The sequence below is a fragment of the Maylandia zebra genome, linkage group LG15 (assembly GCF_041146795.1).
Source record: "Maylandia zebra isolate NMK-2024a linkage group LG15, Mzebra_GT3a, whole genome shotgun sequence".
In the NCBI taxonomy this organism is placed as follows: Eukaryota; Metazoa; Chordata; class Actinopteri; order Cichliformes; family Cichlidae; genus Maylandia; species Maylandia zebra.
In genome coordinates, this window is record NC_135181.1 from 26,521,055 (window position 1) to 26,546,238 (window position 25,184).

Consider the following 25,184-nt stretch of genomic DNA (forward strand, 5'->3'; position numbering starts at 1 on the left):
TACACTTATGATGATTTTAATAAGTCGAAAATACATTAAAATTTAAAGGACACTCAGATTTTCTGCTCAGATTACATGTTTGATCTTAAAATAATAAAAATCATTTCATCCTGAAGCTTTTACAAACAAGCTGAATGTTCCTGATGTAACACAGCTAGATCCCAGCAGCAGAACCACAGAAATGTACATCACATCTGCCAAAAGTATGTGGACGCTGTGCCGGTGCGGTCATCCTGACAGAGTGAAGATGAAGTCCTTTCATAGTAAACTGATTATTTCTATAAATGAAGCTGGTTTTGTAACAGGAAGCAGAAAAAAACAAAGCTGTTGTTTCGTCGCGTTTTTTTAAGGCAGTGAAGGATTTTACTGTAACTGTGTTCAGCTGTAGTTCCTGTTCTCTGTCTGTGGAGGCGCTGTACTAACGTAGCTCTGCTGTGTGTAAACGTATCACTGAAGAACACTGTTCACATACTTTTGGTCTGGTCTGCCCTTTTTGTGTCCGCTGCATAGCTTTTAGAACATTTCAAACTCAGGCCGACAGCTTTTGAGGAAGAGCATGAGTGAAGATCGAGACCCCAATCAGATCTCTTTGGATGTCGGACTCTCCTCTCAGGTCCACAGGAGGATCCAGATGTGCCCTCAGTCTGACCACAGTTGGAGGCACGAATCACTCCGACAGGAAGTGAACAAAGGTGCGAGGAAACACTCCCCGCCTGGTCGGATCGCTTTCGATGTGACCGATCTGAAACGCAGACGGTGGTTAAATCACAACCTGGACAACGGGTCAGGATTGTTCTTCAGGTGGGTTTTCATCTAAACGCACACACATGCTGTAATAAATGTTGTGAAGTGAATGAAGTTGTGCTGATGATGCGTTTCCTGTGCTGGAGGCGTTTCTCACTCACCCACCACTCGCTGTCCTCCTCGCCGTCCACCACGATCAGCTCTCCCTCGCTGAACGTCAGCTCGTCTGGACTGTCCGCTGCACAGTTGTAGATGGCCCTCACCCTCTGAGGCCTCTGCTTCTACACACACACACGCACGCACACATTTAGCAGTAAAGCTGTGTTACATGCTGGACTTGTGATGATGACTGTGTCTGTGTGCAGAAATAAATGAGGTGGTGTGTTTGAGGACTTACAGAAAATGTAGTTCTGGGTTTGCGGGGTGGAGGAGACGGATTATGAGGGGACACGATCGGACGACCTGCCAAAGAGAGATAAAGCCCCCACAGACTTCAGAAAAAAGTTTCTCTTCTGTAACTTCACCTTTGTTTGAACCAGAGGCGGAGGCAGACATTTGATACACCCGGGGCTTAGGCCTAAAGGGTAGTATGCATGTGGGATTGGGGGGGGGGGGGGGGGGGGGGGGTAGAAATGACTGAAAGATTAATAGGCTCTGTTTTGAGTTTTGTTAAAAAAAGGAATGACTTCATATAGGGAAAAATATATATCACATATGCAGGACACCTTAAACTAGTTTTTTAATTAAGCAGCAAGGCAGAACAAAATCAGGGCTGCATCAAGACACGAGGACTAAACCCCAAATCAACCAGACCCAGAACTGATCCGGAATTAAAACAGGACACAACAGTTCAAAATCAGGACTACTGAGGACTTAACCAAGACAGAACCAGAATCAGAACTAGATGATAGTAGCACTAAAAATCATCATAGACCTGCACTACACTTATTTTTTAATTCTACCAAAGTACAATATTTAGATTGAGAAAAGTTTATATAATTATTTAGCCTTGTTGTGCAAACAAGCCTGCATAACTTAATAAATGTAGAATTTGAAAAATAGTAAACCTAAAAAGAAACACTAGGTACGAGATACATGAGTACCTATGATACGGTGATACTTTTGGCAAACAACCATTTGACTAACATGTGTGTCTCACCTGCTCTCTCTCCCTCTCTGTTCCTCTCTCTCCCTCTTTGTGCTGACAATCACGGCAAACATCAACATCATCAAACATACAGTGGAAACCAGATATTTACATACTCTTCAGATAAAAACACTTTTTTAATTGTAACAAATCAGACTAAATGTTTATTTTTTTTAGATTGATAAATATAAGAAACATATTTGTTAACTTTAAGAGTAAAGAGAGAAACTATCTGTTTTCTTAATTGTAAATGGCACCAAATTGTATTCAAAATTGAGCCACACTTATGGAGCTCCACAGTTCTGTTCCTGGTGTTTTGGTTGACATCTCTTGATTTTCCCATTTCAAAGAAACAGGCTCTGTGTTTTGCCTTATATGCATCCACAGGTGTGTCACCAATTTACTCACATGGACTCTACGAACCTATCAGAAGCTTCTTCAGCTCAGAATGGAATCGTCTGCAGTTTTCTTATTAATTAACAATAAACTTAGTGTATATGTGCTCCTACATTTGATGAAAGTGATAATAAATAGACAGCTCTCTCTCTTATTCCGACATTTAACTAATTCAAAAGATCTTTCAATATTTATTTATCCAAAACAAGTTTACTCTAAATTGATGTTTAACAGTAAAAAATGTTCTTGTGTTTTCCATAAAGTGTATGTAAATATCTGGTTTAAACTGTGAATATACTGCTGTGTATTGAAATTCCTCTAGCCGTTAGCATGCGTCCGTACTAGCTCCCCCGGGAAATCTCGCATGTTATCACGATAACAGCGCATGTCCCCCCCCCCTCGGCCAACGCGGATGCAGCCAGTGACTCTCTCCACTCTGTAGTCAGCAGACTGCAAACGCAATCACTTCTCCTAATATCAGGGGACTTTAATCATGTCTCACTGAACTCCACACTGTCCACCTTCACCCAGTATGTGACACGCCCAACCAGAGACAATAAAACACTGGACTTACTGTACACCAATGCAGAAGAGGCATACAGTTCATCACCTCTCCCTCCCCTGGGCAGATCTCATCACAACCTGTGTATGAGCCCTTATTGTGCAGGAAGCTACCAGCTGCCCGAACAGTGCAGAGATGGTCAGAGGAGAGCGAGGAGGCTCTTAAGGACTGTTTTGAGTCTACTGTGTGGGAGGTGATCTGTGACGACCACAGAGAGGACATTGACAGCCTTGTGACATGCATTACGGACTATATCAACTTCTGTGTGGATAACGTTGCACCCAGCAGGACTGTGCGCTGTTTCTCCAACAACAAACCTTGGATTAACCGTCCTCGAGCAGAAGAGGAGGGCCTTGCAGAGAGAGCTGGAGGACTGATAAGGAAAGGGAAGTTCAGCTACAGGCAGAAGATGGAGAACCAGCTTCAACAAAACAACTTCTCCCACAACTCCACCCAGTGCTTCCTTCAGAAGTTCTCTGACGACTTGGCAATAGTTGGCCACAGTGATGGGGACGACAGGGAGTACAGAGAACTGACCCACGACTTTGTGGACTGGGTCCAGCAGAACTACCTCCAGATGAACACTAGTAAAACCAAGGAGCTGGTGGTAGACTTCAGCAGGCACAAACATCCTCCACTGCAACCACTAAACATTCGATGCATGGACATTGAGACTGTGGACAGCTACAGGTACCTTGGTGTTCATCTGAACAATAAACTGGACTGGACTCATAATTCAGACACCCTCTACAGAAAAGGGCAGAGCAGGCTGTACCTGCGGCGGAGACTCAGGTCTTTTGGAGTGAAGGGCCTATTCCTGAAGACCTTCTATGACTCTGTGGTGGCCTCAGCCATCTTTTACGGTGTGGTCTGCTGGGGTGGCAGCATCTCTGCTGGTTCAGGAAGAGACTGAACAGGCTGATCCGGAGGGCCAGCTCTGTTCTAGGATGCCCGCTGGACCCAGTGGAGGTGGTGAGTGACAGGAGAATGGTGGCTAAGCTGTCATCCCTGGTGGACAACATCTCTCACCCCATGCAGGAGACTCTGACAGCACTGAGCAGCTCCACAGTGTAGGACAGAGCGATTTCGCAGGTCTTTCCTCCACACTGCTGTCAGATGTATATTGCATTTGTATTTTATTTTATTCTATTGTGTACAGTATCTTATTTTTATCCTATTCCAGTGTTTTTCTATGCAACTTTGCACTATCCACTTTCTGCTGTAACAAAACAAATTTCCCATGTGTGGGACTAATAAAGGTTATGTTATCTTATGTTATCACATGGGAAAAGACCCAGGGAAACAGAGTTAACGCTAAAAAACAATAAAACCCCTGAAAACCACGAATTTCACACTCGAGCCTCAACTCTCATGGCCTGGTACCAAACCACTCACAGACCCAAGGGGTGGGAACCACTGCAGTAAAGCACCAGAATATCTGACATGGCACGAAACTGCAAAGATACCCTTAAGTTTCACACAGAGAAACATCCAGTGTTGAGGTTTAATGAGCACCTGACCTCATTAAACCATGACGGGGGTATTTCACTGATGTATTGTACACCATAATCACAGCTTTCCTTGAATGAGTGACATCAGAGATCATGTGAGTGTGTTCTTGCAGGTCGTGGTGTTCCACAGAGCTCTATTAACAGTCCCTTGTCAAAGCACAAAAGTTTCAGCCTTTTAACAGCAGTTATGTTTTTATAACACACCTGCTTACATCATATTCAGGCTTAAAGTTTGACACAGGTGCCTGTAGCTGCTAGCTGTCTGCTAGCTTCACCTGAACTGGATGTCTGCACCATGTTTGTGCTGCTGGAGCCTTTTAGAGCATTTTTAATGACATCTTACGACCAATAATATGCTGCTGTGAGTTACTGTACTAACATCCAAGAAGGCGGTGCTGCAGCCTGAGTGAAATTCAAATATTTTCATGTTACTGATTGTGGATATTTTAGTGTGTGTGCTCATGTGTGTGTGTGCGTGTACCTTGTTTTTCCAACGGAATCGTGCCTGCAGGTCTCTGAGGAGGAGGAGGAACCCTCGCTGCTCTGTAATCATAAGAACAACATTAAACTGGTGTGCTTCCTCCCAGCAGACCCAGCTCAATCAGACCAGTACGTACGCGGGAGGAGAGACAGGGGCTTTGGATCCTGGTGGTCCTCTGTGTTGGTGGCTGGGTGGGAGGAGAGGAACTTTATGCTGGGGTGGTGATGGAGGTGGGATGCAGGGCGGTGGCGGGACTGGAGGTGCTGTAGGTAGTCCTGTCGGCAGGGGAGGCAGAGGAGGGAGGGGGGCAGTCTTGGCTGTGGCGGCTTTGGTCTCCAACATGCCGGTTCTCCTGCTGGGCCCAGGAGGAGGAGGAGGAGGAGGAGGAGGAACCAGTGAGAGCACTGGGAGAAGAGGGCAGAACAAGAGTCAAGAAAGCCCTGAGCAGTGGCTCCAGGCACACCTCCACAGTCAGAGCCTGAAAGCAATCCAAAATGCTGCAGCAAGAGTACTGACAGGGAACAGAAAGAGAGAGCATATTTCTCCTATATTGGCTTCACTTCACTGACTCCCAGTTAAATCCAGAACAGAATTCAAAATCCAGCTCATATACAAGGTCTTAAATAATCAGATCCCATCTTATCTTAATGACCTTGTAGCACCATATCACCCCATTAGAGCACTTTGCTCGTGCAGTGCAGGCTTACTTCTTGTTCCTAGAGTATTTAAAAGTAGAATGGGATGCAGATTCTTCCATTTTCAGGCCCCTCTTCTGTGGAACCAGCTTCCAGTTTGGATTCAGGAGACAGACACTATCTCTACTTTTAAGATTAGGCTTCAAACATTCCTTTTTGCTAAAGCATATAGTTAGGGCTGGATCAGGTGGCCCTGAATCCTCCCTTAAGCTGGGCATACACTGTGCGATTTTTTTAGTCACGTTAATCAGCTTCTGCTCAAACTGTACAATTGACTTGCAGGGGTTAGAAGTTTGTAGGTCACCATGCAGGGTCTCACACTATGCGGCCTGATGCTCTGATGCGACCTCAGTGCTCACACTGTGCATCCCTAACATGAAGGTTATAAAACAAAATCTGTCTCTCGCTCTCCCTCTCTGTCTTTCATTCACACAGACATACAACCACCATCAGAAACAGGAAAAAAATAATTTTTCCACTTAACAAACTCATTCACCCAATTAAACAGTTTGAAAAGTCAATCTCTTCACTTAATCTGACTCATGAGGTTATTTTAAATGAAATAAACAATTTTACACAAAAGAAACATTTGGTTACACCCAATTGACATGATCAATGACATCATAACCTATAAAATCAGGAAGTACTGGGGCAGCCCTTCCCACATACCTGTTTTACACATAGGACCTGCTCAAAGGAACACACAATGGTAAGTATAACCAAACTATATAAACAAATGAAAGATTGTTCTTAGCTTTAAGAACATTTGCACAGATGAAATGAATATAACCAATGCTAATACAAACAGACCCGGGATAGTATGTAGAGCCAAGATTACATGTGCTTATTTTGTGTTCTATAAGATAACAGAACACAAAATAACAATTTATGCATGTGACAAATGGTAAATGAATTCAGTCCTAGCCACTTTGTCACAATACTACACGACGCATGACACACGATGAAGGTGAAACTCGGGCCGATCACCAAAATGGTCACACGACTGAAAAAAAAAAATTGCCTCAAAATGGGCCAAAAGTCGCACAGTGTATGCCCAGCATTAGTTATGCTGCAATAGGTGTAGGCTGCTGGGGGATTCCCATGATGCACTGAGTGTTTCTTCTTCTTCCTTCACTATGTGTTAATAGACCTCTCTGCATCATGAATAAATCATGAATGAATCATATGAATCATAATTGTTATCAATCTCTGGCTCTCTTTCACAGCATGTCTTTTATCTTGTCTTCCTTCTCTCACCCTAACCGGTCGCAGCAGATGGCCGCCTGTCCCTGAGCCTGGTTCTGCCAGAGCTTACTTCCTGTTAAAAGAGATTTTTTTTCCTTTCCACTGTCTCGAAGTGCTTGCTCATAGGGGGTCATATGATTGTTGGGTATTCTCCGTATGTATCTAGGTTTCTACCCTACAATATTAAGCGCCTTGGGGCGACTGTTGTTTTGATTTGGCCATGTATAATTAAAATTGAATTGAACTGAATTTAAATTCATTGAATTGAACTGAACTGGATTAAATTGAACTGAACTTGAATTGAATTGAAAGCCTCATACAGCCGGTTCATACCTCAGAAAGAGGACAAAACTGTCTGCTCTTTTCGTGAAAATAAAGCAACAAAGCCAAATAAAGCTGACGGACGCAAAGAAAAACATCACAAACGAGACCCTCCGCTGTGGATCTGACAGGAAGTCCACCCACCGTACTTGGAGTTCCTCTCCGGCGTTTGAGGGTTGGGGGGGTCGGAGGACGACCGCTGTCTGCCTACTGATTCCACGGAGGTGCCTTTATTGGTACCTGATGGTGACAAGACAGAATCAGATCAGTTTTATTTCCTCACAGCTTCACAGGGTCTGAACAGCAGAGCTGATCTCAGCCCAGGCGCCCTCTGACCTCTGCTGGGTCCTCGGGGAGGAAGCGGGGGCGTTGGGCCGGGGGGCGGCAGGTTCACATTCAGCATGGTGCCGTAAGTCTCGTTGCTAATAATGGTGCTGGGGATCGCAGGCCGCTGCTTGTCTAATGCCAGGGAGGCAACATCCCACGCCAGCGCCGCCAGGTTGGGCTGCACGGGTCCACTTCCAGGCACAAAGCAGCTGACCGGGCGCTCCTCCCGCCGCTGTGGGATGGGCTGCAGGACCCACAGAAAACACAGGAAGTACACGGTCACTTAAAGCCAACAGAAAGTTTAATGCAGGACGTCAGAAAAGCAGTCTACCTTGTCCTCCATCTCGTCATCGCTCTCATCCAGGTCTTCGTTTTGCAGACGCCACTCATACTCGACGTGAACATGGACGTTAAACTTTCCGGTCTGAGCCTGAGTCAGCTGGAACACATCAATCAAACTTTATTGGTACAGACACTCGACAGCACAGGAACTGCTTTACTTTGAACAGCCTGGAAGTGTTTGGATTCTCACCAGTTCTTCGCACTCTTTGTGTCGCATACGTTTGGCAATGTCCAGCGGTGTTTCTCCTGCATCGTTAGCTGTGGACACAAATTCAGTCATTCAGACTTTTGGTGAATTATGTCAGCACATTGTTTCCAAAAGGGAAAGATGATTAGATCTGCACTTTTCTTGTGTTACTGCAGGTTTTTCTCCCCCTGAAAAGTACTCAGCTCTGTTTGTTCTCAAGACATCATTTAAATTTTATGTGATGGTAGAAACAATAACGGCCCCAGATGAGGGTCACACCAGCTGTGAAACTTGCTTTTATTTCTTCAAACCTCACAACAATAAACTAGAGCCAGGTTGGCTGGTTATTTGAACTTGACCTTCATCATTAGCGCCCATGTCAAAGTTCCTCTTATAAAACATTTCAAGAAACCTTATCGAGTGATATATCATATTAAAGGGCATGAAAAGAGCTGTACCACACACTTTTTCTTTTTTTTTTCTAAAATGACATCCAACGACTTTACAACGATGTCATAAAGTTTAGAACAATCACACACTGCATAAATACATCTTAAAACCTCAAGTTTGGACAGATTTCAGACCAGTCGTATGGTAAAAGATCATAAAAAGCAACATTTGAGTGTGTAATGCTCATATGAATGATATGAGCACTTGTCACTCATCGTCAGCATTCAGCACGCTCTGATATATGTGCAAGTGTGTGTGTTCTTACTGATGGACACTGAAGCTTTCCCCCTCAGCAGCAGTTTCAGGCACTCGCTGTTGTTGGTTAGGCAGCAGTAATGCAGCGCCGTGTTTCCTCTGGTCGTCTGCTTGTCCAGGTTACCGCTGAAACACAGACCCGGTCACTACACACATACACACACCTGGAGAACAGGTATTTAATTGAACAGTCACACCTGTTTTGTCCGAGGAAGTCGACAATGTGGAGCGAGTTTCTGTCGCCCATTCGGACCGCCAGGTGGAGCACCGTCTCCCCGGGTTCCTGACACACACACACACACACACACACACACACACACACACACACACACACACACACACAGTCAGTCTGCAGAGCAACAACGGACACCTGCACAGAGCTGTGTCTACGTGTTACTGAATGGACACACAAAGCAGAGCTTAAGAGTAAAAGCTTAGTAAAAACAGACACAAAATGAGCACAAAGACACAACAGAGAGACGCATGAGTCAGTCCGTCAAACTCGTGTTAGAGATGAGGAGGTCATACATGTTCGTTGGGCTGTGGGATGGCATCCATCAGGTCCACCCCCTCAGCGTAGACTTGGATAAGCGACAGAATGTCTCGGTTCCTGATGGCCTCGTAGAGAGCCCGCAGCCTGGACGCGGCGTCGGTGCACTTCCGCCGGGCGAAGCGTTTCTCGGTGTACTTCGCTGTGATGTAGTCCTTCCTCATCTGCCTGCAAACCAGACGGACGAGTCACTACGACATCCTACTACAGCTCAGACTCACCTCCTGATGCCGTCACCTACATGTCGCTGGTTGGAGTTGGTTTGGTCACTTCCTGCGCTGACAGATCTGCCTCCATGATCTCATTGAAGCTGGCGTTTCCCACATTATTCGCCAACTAAAAGGCAACAAAAGCCCAACATCAACTCTGGTTCGGTTCTGGCTGTAGCTCCTAAGATTAGACACGTGATCACACTTCCTGATTCTTCACAGCTGAAGACGACTGACATGCTCGGCAAGGGTTCTGGTTCCCTGATTATTCCAGAAAAGGTTTGCAAACATTCAGAATGTCCCTTCCATTCACGTCTTCACACAGGTGAATATAATGAGGTTAAGAGATTTCAAAGAAACAGTTTTAAACGAATCAGGAGACAGTCTTGCAGGATGGTAAAAATCTGAGGGTTTTTTGCTTTGCTTTTTTGGCTTTTTCCTGCAAATATTTTAATTTTATTTAACAGATTAAAGTCATGATGAAATGAGTCACCGCAAACTGACAAACAGAATGCTCTGACCTTCTGTCGGGACAGTGAAGTGGACTCACCAGCAGCTCAGAGGTTCCCAGGACGTCCAGGTCCAGACTCTGGATCCTGGAGTAGTGGACCCCCATTTCTCTGTGGATCCCTGAGCACTCAATACAGATCAGCACCCCGAGGTTCGTGGACAGCCAGGAGGGATCTGTAGAGGGTGGGTGGGGGCACAGAAACAACAAGCGGTGCCTTCACATCCTCAAAATGTAATTTCAAGACTAAAGAAACAACAAAGTGAATGAGATGAATTAACAATCTGCTGACAGACAAACCTGGAAAAGAATTCTGGGAAGTTTCTGCAGCTCTGAGCAGAAATGTGTTTGGACTACAGGTCCACGTGAGGAAGCTGAGTGAATACTTTTGGCAATATAGTGAATGTTGAATATATAATTGATAAAAAAAACTGTATGTTATTAATCTAATCTTTGGACGTGCTGAGATGAACAGATGAAAACGTGTTTTGTGGTGTTATTAGAGAGACTGTTGATGCGCCCTCTCTCATGACACTAACGTGTTCTCACTTCTGTAAACCATGACAGGAAATAGAAGTGCTATGAAGTTCCACATCAAGTGTTCACAGTGCAGTTCAGTAAAACCATCATCTACAAGAATATCAGCTAGGTTTAAAGCAACAGACCAACTAAAAAAGTTGCATAAAACAACTTCAATGCCAAAAACAAAAAAACCCCACACAAAACAACCGCAAAGGAAAAAAACTGCCTGAAGGCCCAGAGCTTTCCACAAGCAGTCCTGCAGAGGTCAGTGGGGTTAGAACGCCGGCAGAACTAAGCTGTCACTGGTTTTTGCGTATGTGCAGGAAGCCTTAAAATTAAAACAAGACTGTCAAGGCCACCACCGTGAGTCTAATCAGCATCCTCTGAAAGAAACGCATCCAAGTCCAGACCCTCAAACCAGATGGAAAGGTGAAAGACTCATTCAAGCGTCACTACTTTTTTGACCTGACCGTGAGTGACTGGACTTCCGTGTTTAATCTTTGAATTTTGTTTCCTTTCATGAGTGGTGTTTGTTTGAGAGAGACTTCTGAATAATTCTGACCTGCAGCTCCACAGTCGCAGCAGCTGTTGTTTCCAGTCCTCTTCTTCACCTCTCCCACAATGGACTTGGTCAGCTCCTGGACGATGTTGTTCTCACCCTCGTCCTGGTCTCCTTTGAACGCCTTGTTCAGCGCCTCCTCCTTGCTGTTCTGCAGCACCGACACCCAGCTAAAAAACACCAAACCATAAGCGCTCGCAGTAGCGCGAAGCCCGGCAGCTCAGGCCATGCCTGCTCGTACTTACATCTGACACTCGGCCTCGTCCTCGGCCTGGAAGTGGTAGGTCCGGTCATCTGTGGAGGGGGGCGGGGGGGCACGAGACAGAGTTTAGACTTTACACACATATATACAGAGGAACATGTGAGCAGGAAGTCTGCAGCATACGGGAGAACAGGTCGAAGCTTTTCTTCTCCTCATCGGGGTTCCTCTTCACCTGGCAGGTGAGCAGGTTGACCTTGGCTGGAGGTTTGTTTGGCTGCAAGACAACGAGAGGAGGTGAGAGCTCAGCTCTGACTGAACCTCACTCGGATATCAAACATTCAGCGTTACAGAGAAAAGATCCTGAAACTGTCACAGAGTCTGTACTGCTATATACCATAACATGGACAATAGTTGGATCCCAGTTAGGTTCAGCCCACAGCAAGAACCTGTAAGGACTTTAAGCTGCACAACTCAAAACCTTCCCTCATCTTGCAAAACATCTGCACATATCATTTAAAGTTCTGAGATGATTAACCTCAGTGACTTTCTGTAATCTCATTTTCTACTGTTTTCTGAAGCCTGATGACTTTTGATCCTCTGGCTTTTCATGCCACAAAACGTCTCATTCATAAGGAAACTATTGATGAACCACAGGGTTTTCCTTTCCTCCTCTTGCCTCCACCACTGTCTCCTGCCTCCCTAAATGGGCGTACCATGCGGGCCCCACAGTTCACCCATACATACCCACTATGGGCCCATGGACCCGTTTTAAGTCTGGTAGACTAAAGTTTTATGATGTTTTTCCTTCACATTTTTGATATCAGAGGATCTTCTGCAGCTGACGGTTCTACTCCCCAAAGCAAGGCAAGAGTCAGGTTTCAGAGCTGGAGCTGATCATCATGCGCAACGTTTGTATCTTTGTGTTCAATTCATTTTGATCATGTAAACAAAATGCAATTTAGGAAAAGAAAAGAAAAAAGAAATACTAAACTAGAAATACCCTCCAATATCGCTTCACCTATCCTCAGAAAGGAGTGGGAATGGGAGTGGGAATAAGTGCACATTGGACCATAAGACGGATGAACTCGGTGAGCTGACCTCAGATGGAGCACTGCGAGGACTCTGTCTGCAGTACCTGTCTTCATTTGAGTCTGAGTGGTAAATGTGGAAGGTTTCTACCAGCTGTGAAGGGTTGGCGTAATCCTGGACATGTTACGCTGAAGAAACGTGTCTCTGAAGGAATGCTTTCATGAAGGAACATTACTCTGAAGGAGGGATGTACCCAAGGATGTACCGACAGCTATCAAGAAGGTGTAGGTTACCTTGGAAACCCGGTTCTCAGAAACATGAGTCTAATCTTGAAATTTACCTTAAATAGAACTGAAGATATGTGTTACTGTGAATCTGTAGATATGAGGTTTGTTTTTCTTTGAATTTGCTTTTCAGCAAGCTCAAGGAGAAACAAAAGGCTGAAAGTTAAAGAGAAACAGTTAAGAAGAATTAGAAACTTTCTCTCCAGCAGCCCTCAGATTTCAAATCAAATCCTTTTCCCACCCTTTTCTTTTAATCATTTTCCTTCTGCTCTTTGTGTTCTGCTAGCTCAGTCCTGATTGGCCATTTGACTGCTCAAACTTCAAAATAAAAAACAGAAGGCAGAAAAGAAACTAAAAAAATAAATAAATAGATAATGTACTATTTAACCCCACTTAATGTAGACCAGGAGTAGGCAACTCCAGGCCTCGAGTGCCGGTTCCTGCAGGTTTTAGATATCACCCTGGGTCAACACACCTGAATCAAATGACTAGTTCATTACCAGCCCTCTGGAGAACTTCACGGGATGTTGAGGAGGTCATTTAGCAATTTGAATCAGCTGTGTTGGAACAGGGACACATCTAAAACCTGCAGGACACCGGCAATCGAGGCCTGGAGTTGTCTACCCCTGATGTAGACGATAAACTCATGAGGAGATTTCTGATTGGACATGTAGTGCAGGCTGGAGGGCGGGGGCTTGTCATGGACCAATGGGAGAAGAGGACCTTACCGTCCCGTGACAGATGGTCAGGAAGCCGTTCTTCACCGAGCACTTTCTCTTCTGCCACACCTTCCTCAGTCTGACGAGGAGAGAGACAAAGCTTTTAGTGTGAAAGGTCATAGAGTGGAGTCGTGACTGAGGCAGCTACCACTAACACACGTGTGCAGAAGGAGGAAAACATGTTAAATCTGTAAATATGTTACATTTAACATTGAGTCTGTGTAGACTGACTAAATGCTGCCTCTGCTGGACGTCACAGGAACTGCATGTGCATGTCAGTCACATTCATATGGCATTCTGGGACACTGAGTTCGCTCACCCTTCACTTTTCTTGTAGAGGAAACCAGAGCGCTCGTTGCCGTGGGCTTTGTCACCCTGCAACTGATGGAGGCTGTAACCTGCGTTCTGTTTGGCCTGGGCGTCCTGTCAATAAATCAGACACTTTATGTGAAGCAGCTCTTATGACAGAAAGACGTGAGAACTATGACCCTACACAGAGTTCAGAGCTCAGAGCAGCCTCTGTTTGATGGACAGCTTTGTTAATCAACTTCCTTTCCAGTAACAGGTGAGCCTGTCAGAGCTCACCTGGTTATGCTCACCATCAGACTCATGACATCTATTCAGACCATGTTTGTTCTAACTGCTGTGCGCATGTTAGCGACTCTTTACCCTCGTGTTTATCCTGCATTTTAACTGTGTTCATGTTTTCGGTCTGTGCCATCAGTCAAATGGATGTTACACCATGTTTGATGTTTTTTACCTCTTTCTGATCGGACTGCAGTGCCGCCTTCAGGGTGTCTCGGAGCTGAGCCAGCTGCTTCCTCTCGCCGTCCTGAGTCTGTTTGATCTGCAGAGGAAGAGAAACTCTAACTTTAAGCCCATTGTTGTGTTCGCACAGAGCGATCGGTAAGTGAGCTGTGAGCTTTAATGCTCCTGCAGGGAACACAAGCGTCCTCACCGCTGTCAGGTCTGTGGACAGTTTCTCTACGGCCGGTTTCAGAGTCTCCACAGCTTTCAGTCCATCCTGGAAAAAACTGAAGAAAAAAACGTCTGAGAACCTCCAAGGAAAAAGTGAATCAATAACAAAATTAATGTTTTAATATTCACACTTTATTATCTTTTCTTTAACACCTTACTCATACATGGACCTGTTGGTCACGTTTGGACATACTTGCACTGAGCATGGTAAAACTTGATGAGGTTCTGGAGGAAGTCTACTCCTTTCTTCACTTTGATCTCGTTCACTTTGAGCAGGTACTGCAGAGAAAAGCCAAAGAATCAAGAAAAACTGAAGAAAATAACCGTTACTGCATGACCAGTCCTTCCTTGTCCTCCTCCAGCTCTTCTAGGAGGACACTGAGGCATTCCCAAACCGCTGAGAGATCATCTCTGCATTTCCTGGGTCTGCCCGGGGTCTTCTCCTGGCCTTTAAACCTCATCTTGTTTAGGCATCCTGGTCAGTACCATCTCGGCTGGCTTTACTCTGAGCTGATCCTCATCGGGTCTCTAACAGCGAGCCTGGACAGCCTTCAGAGGAAGCTCGTTTTCACGGCTTTTTTTCTGTCACCTCTTTACCAGCATATCCACAGAATTCACCCTCCACTCCTTCTCTACTCATGACCAACAAAAAACCACGAGAAACACAGACTGAGCTGAAGATCAGCGCCTGATGAAGCCAAAAAAGCTACAAACCCTGAAAACCATCAAACTGGAAAACTTCTGAAAAGAATCCGTCACAGACCTCTGTCCACCAAATCTTCCACGTCATATAAAATCTGCGCTGACTGGTCGAGGCAGTAAAACAAACGTTGCTCTCGGTCTGACCTCAGAGGATAGAGATGATTGTTTTAGCATTCAGGTCACCTGTGTGACCTCTGACCTCACCTCGCACATCTGCAGCTGGAACATTCGTCTCTCCTTCTCCATCTCCTCTGCGATTTCTCCTCCGCTGAACTCCGTCCGAATCATGCCATGCATCTTGGCGTTCTCTTTCTTCTCTTTCTCAATCTTCGCTCTGCAGAGGTCAAAGGTCATGTTAAAATCTCAACACAAAAAAATGTGATCAAAACAACAAACTGAGGAGAAGAAAAAATAGAAAGATGCTAAAATACAGAAGCCAAGAAACGCCATGATTTCAATCATCATATTTTATCTTTTCTTCTTTTTTTGAGAAAAAAGGAAAAAAAGAGCATGTATCAGTCTGTGGAGACAGAAACAATAAAGATAACTTTATTCAAACATTCTCATTTAAATGCTGAATGAGTCGACTGGTTAACGTGTTCTCGTTTCCGTGATTTAACATTTCAGTGAGAGCAGCTGATAATGAGCCCTTCTTACAGTTTGGTCTCGTAATCCTTCCAGGCCTTATCGAACGGCTTCTTCAGATCCTGCAGGAAAAACAGACGTCACACAGTCACAGTTCATAAACGTGCGCACACACACACACACACACACACACACACACACACACACACACACACACACACACACACACAGGACTCTAACCTCTGAGTCACTCTGGAAATATTTCTAGATGATAGCATGTGCGTTAGATTAGAAAAACAAACACAATGGTGACCGTGTCACAACAGAGGTGTTTTAAATTCAGCCATTTAGTCTTTATGCCACGAGCCACAGCCTGCAGGACGACACCACCATTACAAACAGGAAGTTATGCTCATCGCACAACTACAAGAAAAACTGTTCAGTGTTTTGCAGAAATTAAATGTTGTATTTGGCACCTCAGGGCCACCTTACCTAACATGCCTACATTTTATAATTCAAGAAGCAGTTTTTTTTTTAATTATTCAAACTGAGCATAAAGCAGGAAAAATAATATTGAATAAATCAGAAAAAACAAAAAATTATCTTTTATTTCGATTTCCTGCTTTTGTTTTTTCATATGACAGGAAACGGAGGATTTTACAGTGGCTGGTTTGCTGCTGTGGTACAAAGATATTTAGACATTAATGTGGGACCCCAGCGTGATTTTATTTGTTAAATCTGAAGCTGTGTGTTTAAAATGATTACAGTTCTGATGTAATTATTGTAAATACACAGTCAACATGTCATCTAACCAAACATGATTCATTTTTAGCCACAGTAACAGGAAGTGAAGTGTAACTGAGCGAGTGTCTGCGGGTTTGTTTCAGCAGGAAGAAGAAAGTGACACCAACCCCTTTCACTCCTTTCAGGTCTCCTTTCAGCAGACTGTCCAGAGGGAATGTGATGATGTTGTTCATGTTCTGCAGCTGCAAACAGGAAGTTGTGTCACAGCACAAATGCGCAAAACACACCACACTTTCTACATTTAACACTTTTCACAATAAAATGTCTGATGTTTCACTCTCTGAGGCTGACTTTGGTTCCTCACCAGGTTCTTGAAGAGGGCTGTCAGCTCTCTGGTGAAAACGACAAACTTGATGAAGGCAGAGCCGACATCGCCGTCATCCCTGTCACCCCGGGTCAGGTAGTTTTCCCCGAACTTGTGCATGGACTGAACGTACTGCTCCTCATTTTCCACGTGAGCTACGACACAGAAAACACTTTAAATAAATGCGGACTGCAGCTCGGATCATCTTTCATTTAACTCCAAAAACAAAAATGATTAAACTCTGTGTGAAAACAAAAACCATCCACTCCACCATGTGGAAAAAACAAGGACAACAAACACGTGTGAATAAAAAAGTAATAAAATAAAAAGTAATTAAAAACAATAAATATAAGAGGAGACAAAGAGAATAAATAAAAATATGATACTAAATACTGAGAAAAACTGGAGATATATAAATGAACAGAAATAAAATACACACCTCAAATTAAAATAAACAAATCTAAACAATTAAAACATAAATATTTATTTTAAATATTTTAAACAAATAATGAATGTGAATGTATTAAAATAAATGTAAATTTATTGAAATTATATTTAAATTAATTTAAATGAATTTTATATTGCAACAAAAGATTTTTCCAAAAACATTTCTAGTTAATTTAATTTAGTCCCTTTTGATACGAAAAATTAAAAGTAGAAAAATAAAAGGAGAGAAACAAAATCTTAATTTTTTACAGTTTTTCGTATAATTTTTCAGCTTTAAATAATTCTGATGATTTAAAAGTGTTTATTGGGCTTCAGTTGGACATGTCTGTGTGTACCCGCTGCATTTCTTTAGCAGAGAAAATGGCCTGTTCCCCTCGAGCTGAGGCACCGAGCCGCTCTGAATCTTTGGTATATACATGGAGATTTACCTCCAACATAAACCTGCAGGTCACAGAGAGAAGCTAAATATTTCAGAACCTCTCTGCTGTCCACATACTTCTGGTCATGCAGTGCCTTCTGTCTGTGAAACTGCTGAATGATGCGTTTCCTGTCAGTTTTTGCAGAAGTGCTGAATAATGTTCGGATCTTATGTGTTTGCTGAGTGTGTGAAGGACTCGGCCTTTCCTCTGTTTGCACTGTAGTGTGGATGTGGGCGTATCCCTCAGCATGCCGGGACACGGGGAAGCATGACAGGAATGTTTGGAGGTGAGACTCCACCGGCCCGAGCAGAGACCCACCAGCAGCACGCGGCTGCTGACGAACCCACCCCACCCGCACTGACCTGAATAAAAAAACTGCTTTTATTTTGGTAGTTTGTATCTGAGCGCAGTGTGCTACCACAAACAGGAAGTGACAGTCAAAGTGAGACTGTGGTGACAAGCGTTGTTATTTTGGGTCAGACTGACATGAAACTGCATCTCTCACCCAGACCAGACGAGTTGATGGCCTTCACCGACTTCTTGATCTTGTAGAGAACGGACCGGTCCAAGTCGAGAGCCTGAGGAGAAGAAACAGCACGCAGATTAGGAGCCATGCCTCTAATGCTTACACGTCAAAGTTAAAGAAAAAGTGTGTTTATAGTCAGTATGAACCGTTCACCACTGCTGGTGTTCATCTCAGACTGTCACCCTTCATACCCTGAGCTGACGTGCGTGGACGGACTGCAGAGTCTGCATGTTTTACCCGAAGCAGAGTTATTATCAAGACATCACACATCTAATAAGAGACTGATGAAAACAGTGCTGCTATTAAAGGTGCTTTTTTTTTTAGCAGACACCTCTCACTCACAGAAACTGTTTCATTCAGACCTTTGAAGCAGATCTTTTTATTCTTGCAGTTCAACATAATCCGAAGACGCCTGCTGAGGGACAGCGCCCAGCGGCCACAGCTACTGACCTTCTCAAGGCTTTAGAATGCTGGCAGCATTTCATAAAGTTTAGTCAGTTCTTTTTGTGTTTTACTGTTGCATCAACTTTTGCCTCCCCCAAACATAAGCCTGGTTCTGTTAAAAGAAAGTTCTTCCTCCCCCCTGTCACCAAGTGCTTCCTCACAGGGGGTATTATTGTAGTATTATATTTATTATTTTAGGGTCTTTATCTTACAAAGCACCTTGAGATGTGCATTGTTGTATATTAATAAATCTGTAATGAACTGAATCTTATGTTCTGAAAATGATCAGATTCTCTGTGCTGTTCCTGTTTCCTGTGTCCCTCCTCATCTGAGCGGTACAGTTTGGTGCATTAGTCCCTAAAATAAGAGCGCTGCTTCTGTGATCTGCAGGACATCACATGGAATCATCAGTATTGTATTGATTGGCACGATCAGCTCTGGCGAACACACAGAACCTGACATAGCCACGCCCACTGTATTCACAGGAATCTGGTTAGGGCTTCAGAAGGAATTCTTTCACCTGTTTGACGTACCCAAAGGGAGCTCATATTCTGTAAAGCCGGCGTGCCTGCAGGAGAGCTGATCTGAAAGCTAACGTCTTCTAGTTCCTGAAACTCTCCTCGTTAGCCTGAGGCTAAAACGCAGCCTAAATTAAACCTTTGAGTGGTAACACGAGCTACAGCATTAGCTTCATGTTAGTCAGGAACATGAAGTCTGCTTGTGTCTAACCCGAGGCTGTGGGAGGGAGACTGAAGAGGCCATGCGATCTAAGCCTTTACCATAGTTTGCATGACTGATGAGACCACAGAGGTTCAGTCACATGACCTTCAGGTGTTTTCCTGCCGACCTCATCTGTGGGGTTCACCTAAGCGTCTACAGCTCTGAGTCACAGGTCCATGACTCAGAGAGAAAAACATGCACTTGGTTATTCTTTGACCAAAAACTGGTTCAAGATGAGCCACTCATCAAACACCGGAGCTGATTTCAAATCTCTGCACAGAAACACAGCGAGGCGACAGGTGAGCTCAGGTGTAGAGCAGCGACTTCATTCAGCTCAGCCAAAGACCAAACAACAGATCGAGCACAAATACAAAGAACTCAGAAACAGCTCAACTCAGTACGGTGGATGATTGATGGTCTCACAGCACTGAGGTCCTGGCAGGGCCTTCTAGATAAATATTCATGGTCTTCTTGTGTTTGTGAGAGTTTACCTGCAAATTCACCAAAGCACTCACTGAAAAAGAGCTACAGGACGGGTTAAACGTAGAAAACACCGTTCCTACAGGATGAATGATGCAATAATCTCAATGAAACGCCTGCAAACACACAAACAACACACAGGGCAGGTCTCTGAGGACAGCGTTGAAATCTTGGTACAAACGCCAACAGGCTCATGTCACAGCAGCCCACCCACGAGCTTTCATTATGTCCCTAATAAGGGTGTTGCAAGGGTGTAAAGAGGTCATAAAGGTTAAATATAGTAACTTAGTGCATGATTGTACACCACATAGATCATTGACCTGGTCAGCAAAGATAAAGGGGGATCACTTCCTCTGCTGATACGTCAGTCAAACTGTCTGATCAAAGTTTACCAGCAGCCCCTTCAGACTGTTTCAGGCTGACGTCAGAGGATTCATATTTAATGATAATTAATGGTAATTACCCCTGTTACCTACTGAATTCATTTTTAGCACAAAGCTCTGGTTTTTCCCTGTGTTATAAATCAAGTACATCATTTCCCCCCCCTTATCTACATCACACTCATGGTCAGTTTAGAATCACCAGTGATCCCAACATGCAGCTCTTTGGACTTTGGAACCTACTATGAGGTTGCAGGCAAACATCTAGGAGGATGTTAATGGATGAAGATGCCCAATTGACTAATCATAACTAACTGACTGGTAGTTGGCCTTCATCACTCTCAGCATGCATGCAGGTGTCTGAAGGCAGGTGAGGTTATTGGTGCCCTGACTTCTTTTCGCCCCACCTCCACCTGCAGACATCCTGACTTGGAGGCTGCAGGCGAGCAGGGGCGCTGCTTTGTCTTGTGAGGTCAGAAACGTCCACCAACGTGTGTCTAAAACTGTCTGCAGGACGTCGCATGTCCCCACCACCCTCACGGTTTTTACACTGAAGTTCAAAGAAACAGTCTGTAAAACTGTTAATGTAATGACTGTAAAATCATTGAGATTACAGTTATTGACTAAAAGTAATCATCATCATGAATTTTCCTGTAACCGAGTGGCAACAATGTAGAGCTGCTAAAGCTCACAGTAGTGGTGATATTTATTCAAACAGAGGTCTCAGGTCTACAGGATGAGGCACGAGCCAGAGTGTGGATTTGGAGAGTGGCAATCATCAAAACAGAACATTTCACAGCAGTTTTCTGACAGTAGAAGCAGCCGAGACGCTTCCTGTTTTTAGGGTTTCCTCAGTTTCACAGCCTCTGCACACCAGCTCTGCTCAGCTGCTTTTAACACGTGCAACAACACTAATTTTACATTAGTGAACGCAGGTGAGCAGATCAGTGTGACGAGTGGAAGATGAAGCAGATAAAGAAACCTGAATGGGCACAACACTGATCAGACCAGCAGGGACTGTGTAAAGTACTCATCTGCTGTTTTTACCATTCAGCACACTGATGCTGATTTCATGTGTTTACTGTAATTATTCTACCGTCTGAAGATGAGGGAGGAGCTGATGATTTATTGGAGACTTTAATTCCTTTCACATCACTTCAGACAAGTTGAGACACAACAGAAACAGAGATGAGCTTCAAACGTGAAGAGAAGAGCTTTAAAAGTGACCAAAGGAGAGAGAGAAAGAGGACGAGACAAAGAAAGATGACAAAGGAAAGAGGAGAGAATGGAGGGATTTAACTGAGAGGAAAGCAAAGATCGGAGACAGCAGGAGGACCAAGGTGAGGCGAATCATGTCGAGACTCGATCAGAGGAGTGAGGCTCTACCATCGCCTCGGGTCTACTGAGTGGGAACATCCCAGCATGCAACAGGAGGAGGAGGACATGATCAGCAGACCTGCGATTTCAACAGACCTCACGTCAGGTTTTCAGTTGTGCTTTTAAAGCATTCGCTGCAAGGACATAGATTTCTTCACTTTATGCTGAGAGGAACCAGCGTTCAACTCTGTGCTCTGAGCTGTAATCCAACAGCTCCTCAACAACAACAGATGGCCTCTACAACGATGGGGAAAAATATTTACTGTCCTTAGAACCAATAAAGTCTCAGAAGGAATCTGAAAAACTAGAAACCATTAAAAAAAGAAAAAGAAAAGAGGAACCCAAACAAAAGTCCCCACAAAAACACACAAAGTGAAATAAGAGATTGTTTAATCCATCCCTGAATCACGTGATCACCTCCCTAAAAAACATCCATGTTGTGTCTTCTTTTCAGAGCATTTGACTCTTTATGCTAAGAATTAATAAATAACCTCTCTGACACACTGTTCTATTTATCCATCAACAAGGAAACCTGTGAAAAAAATATTTAATGCCTTCATTATTGACAGGAAGCCATGAATAACCAATGGACTCCTGTCCTGAAAGACTTGCTGGCAACTATAACGTGATATCAAAGACTCAAAGAGAGAAAAAAAACTAAAACATGACCACAAAAGAGCATATATGTATTAAAACAACAACAACAACAACAACAACAACAACGTCCTCACTGAACAGCTTTCTGTCCCATTAACAGTCTCAGGCCAGTATGCACAAAGTGTGATCACTAACGCCTAAGCTTTTCCTGCCCTGAGGTCAGCTTTCAAAGACATGGCCAGATTTGTGAAACAATTAAATGAGCACACCTAATACGACCTAAGCGTGTGTTTTCTTATGCTCGGCCAAGATGTTTGATATAGAGGAGTTTCTAACTCCTTTAGTAAGCAAACATAATCAATGTTTGTCAATCACCTCCATTAATCAGCTATGTACCACAGGCCTTCAAGCTGGCAGTAGTTAAACCTTTACTAAAAAGGCCATCTCTAGACCTAGCGGTCTTAGCTAATTATAGGCGAATCGCTAACCTTCCTTTCATATCAAACATTCTTGAAAGAGTAGTTGTCAAACAGCTAACAGATCATCTGCAGAGGAATGGCTTATTTGAAGAGTTTCAGTCAGGTTTCAGAGCTCATCACAGCACAGAAACAGCTTTAGTGAAGGTTACAAATGATCTTCTTATGTCCTCTGACAGTGGACTCATCTCTGTGCTTGTCCTGCTAGACCTTAGTGCAGCGTTCGATACTGTCGACCATAATATCCTATCAGAGCGATTAGAACATGCTGTAGGTATTACAGGTACTGCACTGCAGTGGTTTGTATCATATCCATCTAATAGACTCCAATTTGTTCATGTAAATGGAGAGTCCTCTTCACATGCTGAGGTTAATCATGGAGTTCCACAGGGTTCAGTGCTAGGACCAATTTTATTTACATTATACATGCTTCCCTTAGACAGTATTATCAGAAGGAATAGCATACATTTTCACTGCTATGCAAATGACACCCAACTCTATCTATCCATGAAGCCAGATAACACACACCATGTAACACCGCTTCCATGTAAAATAGAACGTCAGCCTTCAGCTAGCTGTATAATTTAAACATGTATCAGACTAAGTTAACAGTTCATCTGCAAATTTTAATACAACTTCTGGAGGCTTATGCAGATTTTTCTCCATGTAACACAAACAGGAGCGGGCGGAGCAGCTGCAGAATTTGCTTTTCTTCATGTTAAAATGTGTTAGCTGCTTTGACAAAGGACTCCCGCTCGCTGTTTCCCAGTAAAGGTTTTAATGGTGGTCACAGGAAAAAAAATGTTGATCATAGGAACAGCTGCTGTGGATGCTGGAAACACGTTTTCTACCACTCAACCTGAGCTCACCAACTCAGTAATGGCTCTGCCTCTTTGCAGCGTGTAAACAGATTCCCTTCCATGTTAAACTGCGCCAGCATCATCATTACTTGTGTTTTTAATTCTGTTTAAAATTGGGGGCTGTCAGACTTTTCATTCATGTGCTGCTCATAAATATGCTTCTATTGAAGGTCTGTTTTTTATTTTCCAATATGGGTGAAACACTGCACAAAACCCAACGACATGGTCCAACGATGTGCTGCAGACATTTAACCTCAGTTTAGCACCAGGTCCACAATCTCCTCACTGTCCTTCACTGATGACAATCTCACCCACACTGAGGTGGTGCTCCACTGTAATGGAAAACAACCGAAACGATCCAGTCTAGGTGAATCGAGTTGAGCCGAGTTGGTGATAGTGGAAGAGTGGCTTCGCTAATACTACCTTAACCTTTCATGAATATTATCATTGAGTTTACAGTACAATCATCACGTTAATTTACTTTAAGATATTTTCTCTAAATACGACTAAAAACAGCCAGTGACGACTTCCTCCTGAGCTTGAGGGCAGTTTGGGGCCTTTCACATGTCTGTGCCCACGGCCCTGTTTTTTCCCAGGGCGGCCCTGTTTTTTCCCAGGGCATCCCTGTGGGGAAAGCCTTCAGCCCCATCTTATTCTCCCACCTGAAACCTTTGACCTTTAACTTCTGCTTCCTCATCTCTTCAGTTTTAGAAATATGCTTCATCATCGTGTTGCAAAAAGAAAATAAAAAGAAGCTGTTAAATCTTACAAAATGTCTACAGAAGGAAGTGTTTCTCTCAGTTCCTCTTTCGAATAAAACAGATTCGTTTGACGCTCTGTTGCTTGGAAAGTTTGAAAAGCAGTAGAAATCACCGTTTATTCACACTGTAGGTCCACAAACAGTGAAAACAGGCTGTGACTAAAACCATCTTCAATCCCACACACGGGAAAACAAACCACGTTCATGAAAAAAGGAACAAACCGGACTTTCCGGGTATTTACAGAGAGGCTCAGTGGAAGCCTTTTTACCACCTTATTAAACTCTTATAATCCCCGACTTCCAACCGTGTGTGTGTGTGTGTCCTTGTTTCCTCACCTCCTCAAGAGCTCCCACCGCGTTCCTGCAGTGGCCCATCCGGGTAGTGAAGTTGGAGGTGGTTGGAGCTTTGTAGTCTTCATTGGTCTCGTCGATGAACTCCGTGACGCTGATCAGCTCCGGCATGGTGAGCTCCGGCAGACGCAAACTGACCGGGGGCGCAAAAATCCCGTCAAAACTGCAGCAGTGATCGCGCAGCCGCAGGTGGAGCAGCCACACCTGGACGCCTCAAGAGTGCCCGCAGCGTCACAGCCAAGATCCTCTGCTGTTCCCGCACGCGTCGCTGCTCATAGTCATAGGAGGAAGAGGAGAAGTCCGACCTCCATGTTTGTCCCGCAGCACGAATCACCGACAGCACCGACACATTCCAACACCCTCAGCTGCTTCACCTGAGCAGGAAGCGCACGGAGAGGGGCGGGGACACTGAGGGGGCGGGGACAGAGAAGGGCGCTCCCACCCTGCTGCTGTTTCCGCAAACCACAAACACGCACACTTACACACAGGTACATACCCCCCCCCCCCCACACACACACACACACAGACAAAACACCTACACACAGAGAGACACACACTCACACAGTATTTTCACAGTCCTATCAGGGTGGGACTGGAACAATATGATGTTTAAAGTGTGAAGTCCTCTAAATTTTTACAAACGGTGTTAATGAGACACGGTTAAAGGAACACCCGAAAAGTATAATGCACCTTTATTTTTAACCCTTTGGTCAGCAGTGTTCTCACTTA

The 25,184-nt window shown here is 44.2% G+C and overlaps 1 protein-coding gene across 1 annotated transcript; it reads right to left on the reverse strand.

The window, feature by feature from the left end:
- Window positions 1-24,864, reverse strand: asap2b (ArfGAP with SH3 domain, ankyrin repeat and PH domain 2b). Its single transcript, XM_004561135.4, has 28 exons — window positions 24,441-24,864; window positions 17,990-18,062; window positions 16,619-16,773; window positions 16,422-16,496; window positions 15,583-15,632; window positions 15,130-15,259; window positions 14,417-14,502; window positions 14,204-14,279; window positions 14,006-14,092; window positions 13,565-13,668; window positions 13,255-13,324; window positions 11,397-11,487; window positions 11,257-11,305; window positions 11,015-11,181; window positions 9,973-10,106; window positions 9,455-9,549; window positions 9,192-9,381; window positions 8,861-8,946; window positions 8,674-8,789; window positions 7,962-8,029; window positions 7,761-7,868; window positions 7,439-7,673; window positions 7,247-7,342; window positions 4,978-5,245; window positions 4,842-4,903; window positions 1,142-1,206; window positions 906-1,025; window positions 1-742 (listed from the first exon to the last, which is right to left on the reverse strand). The coding sequence occupies exons 1-28, from the start codon at window positions 24,564-24,566 to the stop codon at window positions 668-670; spliced, it is 3,057 nt and encodes a 1,018-aa protein (XP_004561192.2). The 5' UTR covers window positions 24,567-24,864; the 3' UTR covers window positions 1-667.
- Between the last annotated feature and the right edge of the window lie 320 nt (window positions 24,865-25,184).

Coding starts and splice junctions, on each gene's coding strand:
- asap2b (XM_004561135.4), bottom strand. CDS start 24,566: ATGCCGGAGCTGATCAGCGTCACGGAGTTCATCGACGAGACCAATGAA. Junction 7,343..7,438: donor TCCCCGAGGACCCAGCAGAG/GTCAGAGGGCGC, acceptor TGTCACCATCAG/GTACCAATAAAGGCACCTCC. Junction 1,026..1,141: donor AACCCAGAACTACATTTTCT/GTAAGTCCTCAA, acceptor GTGTGTGTGTAG/AAGCAGAGGCCTCAGAGGGT.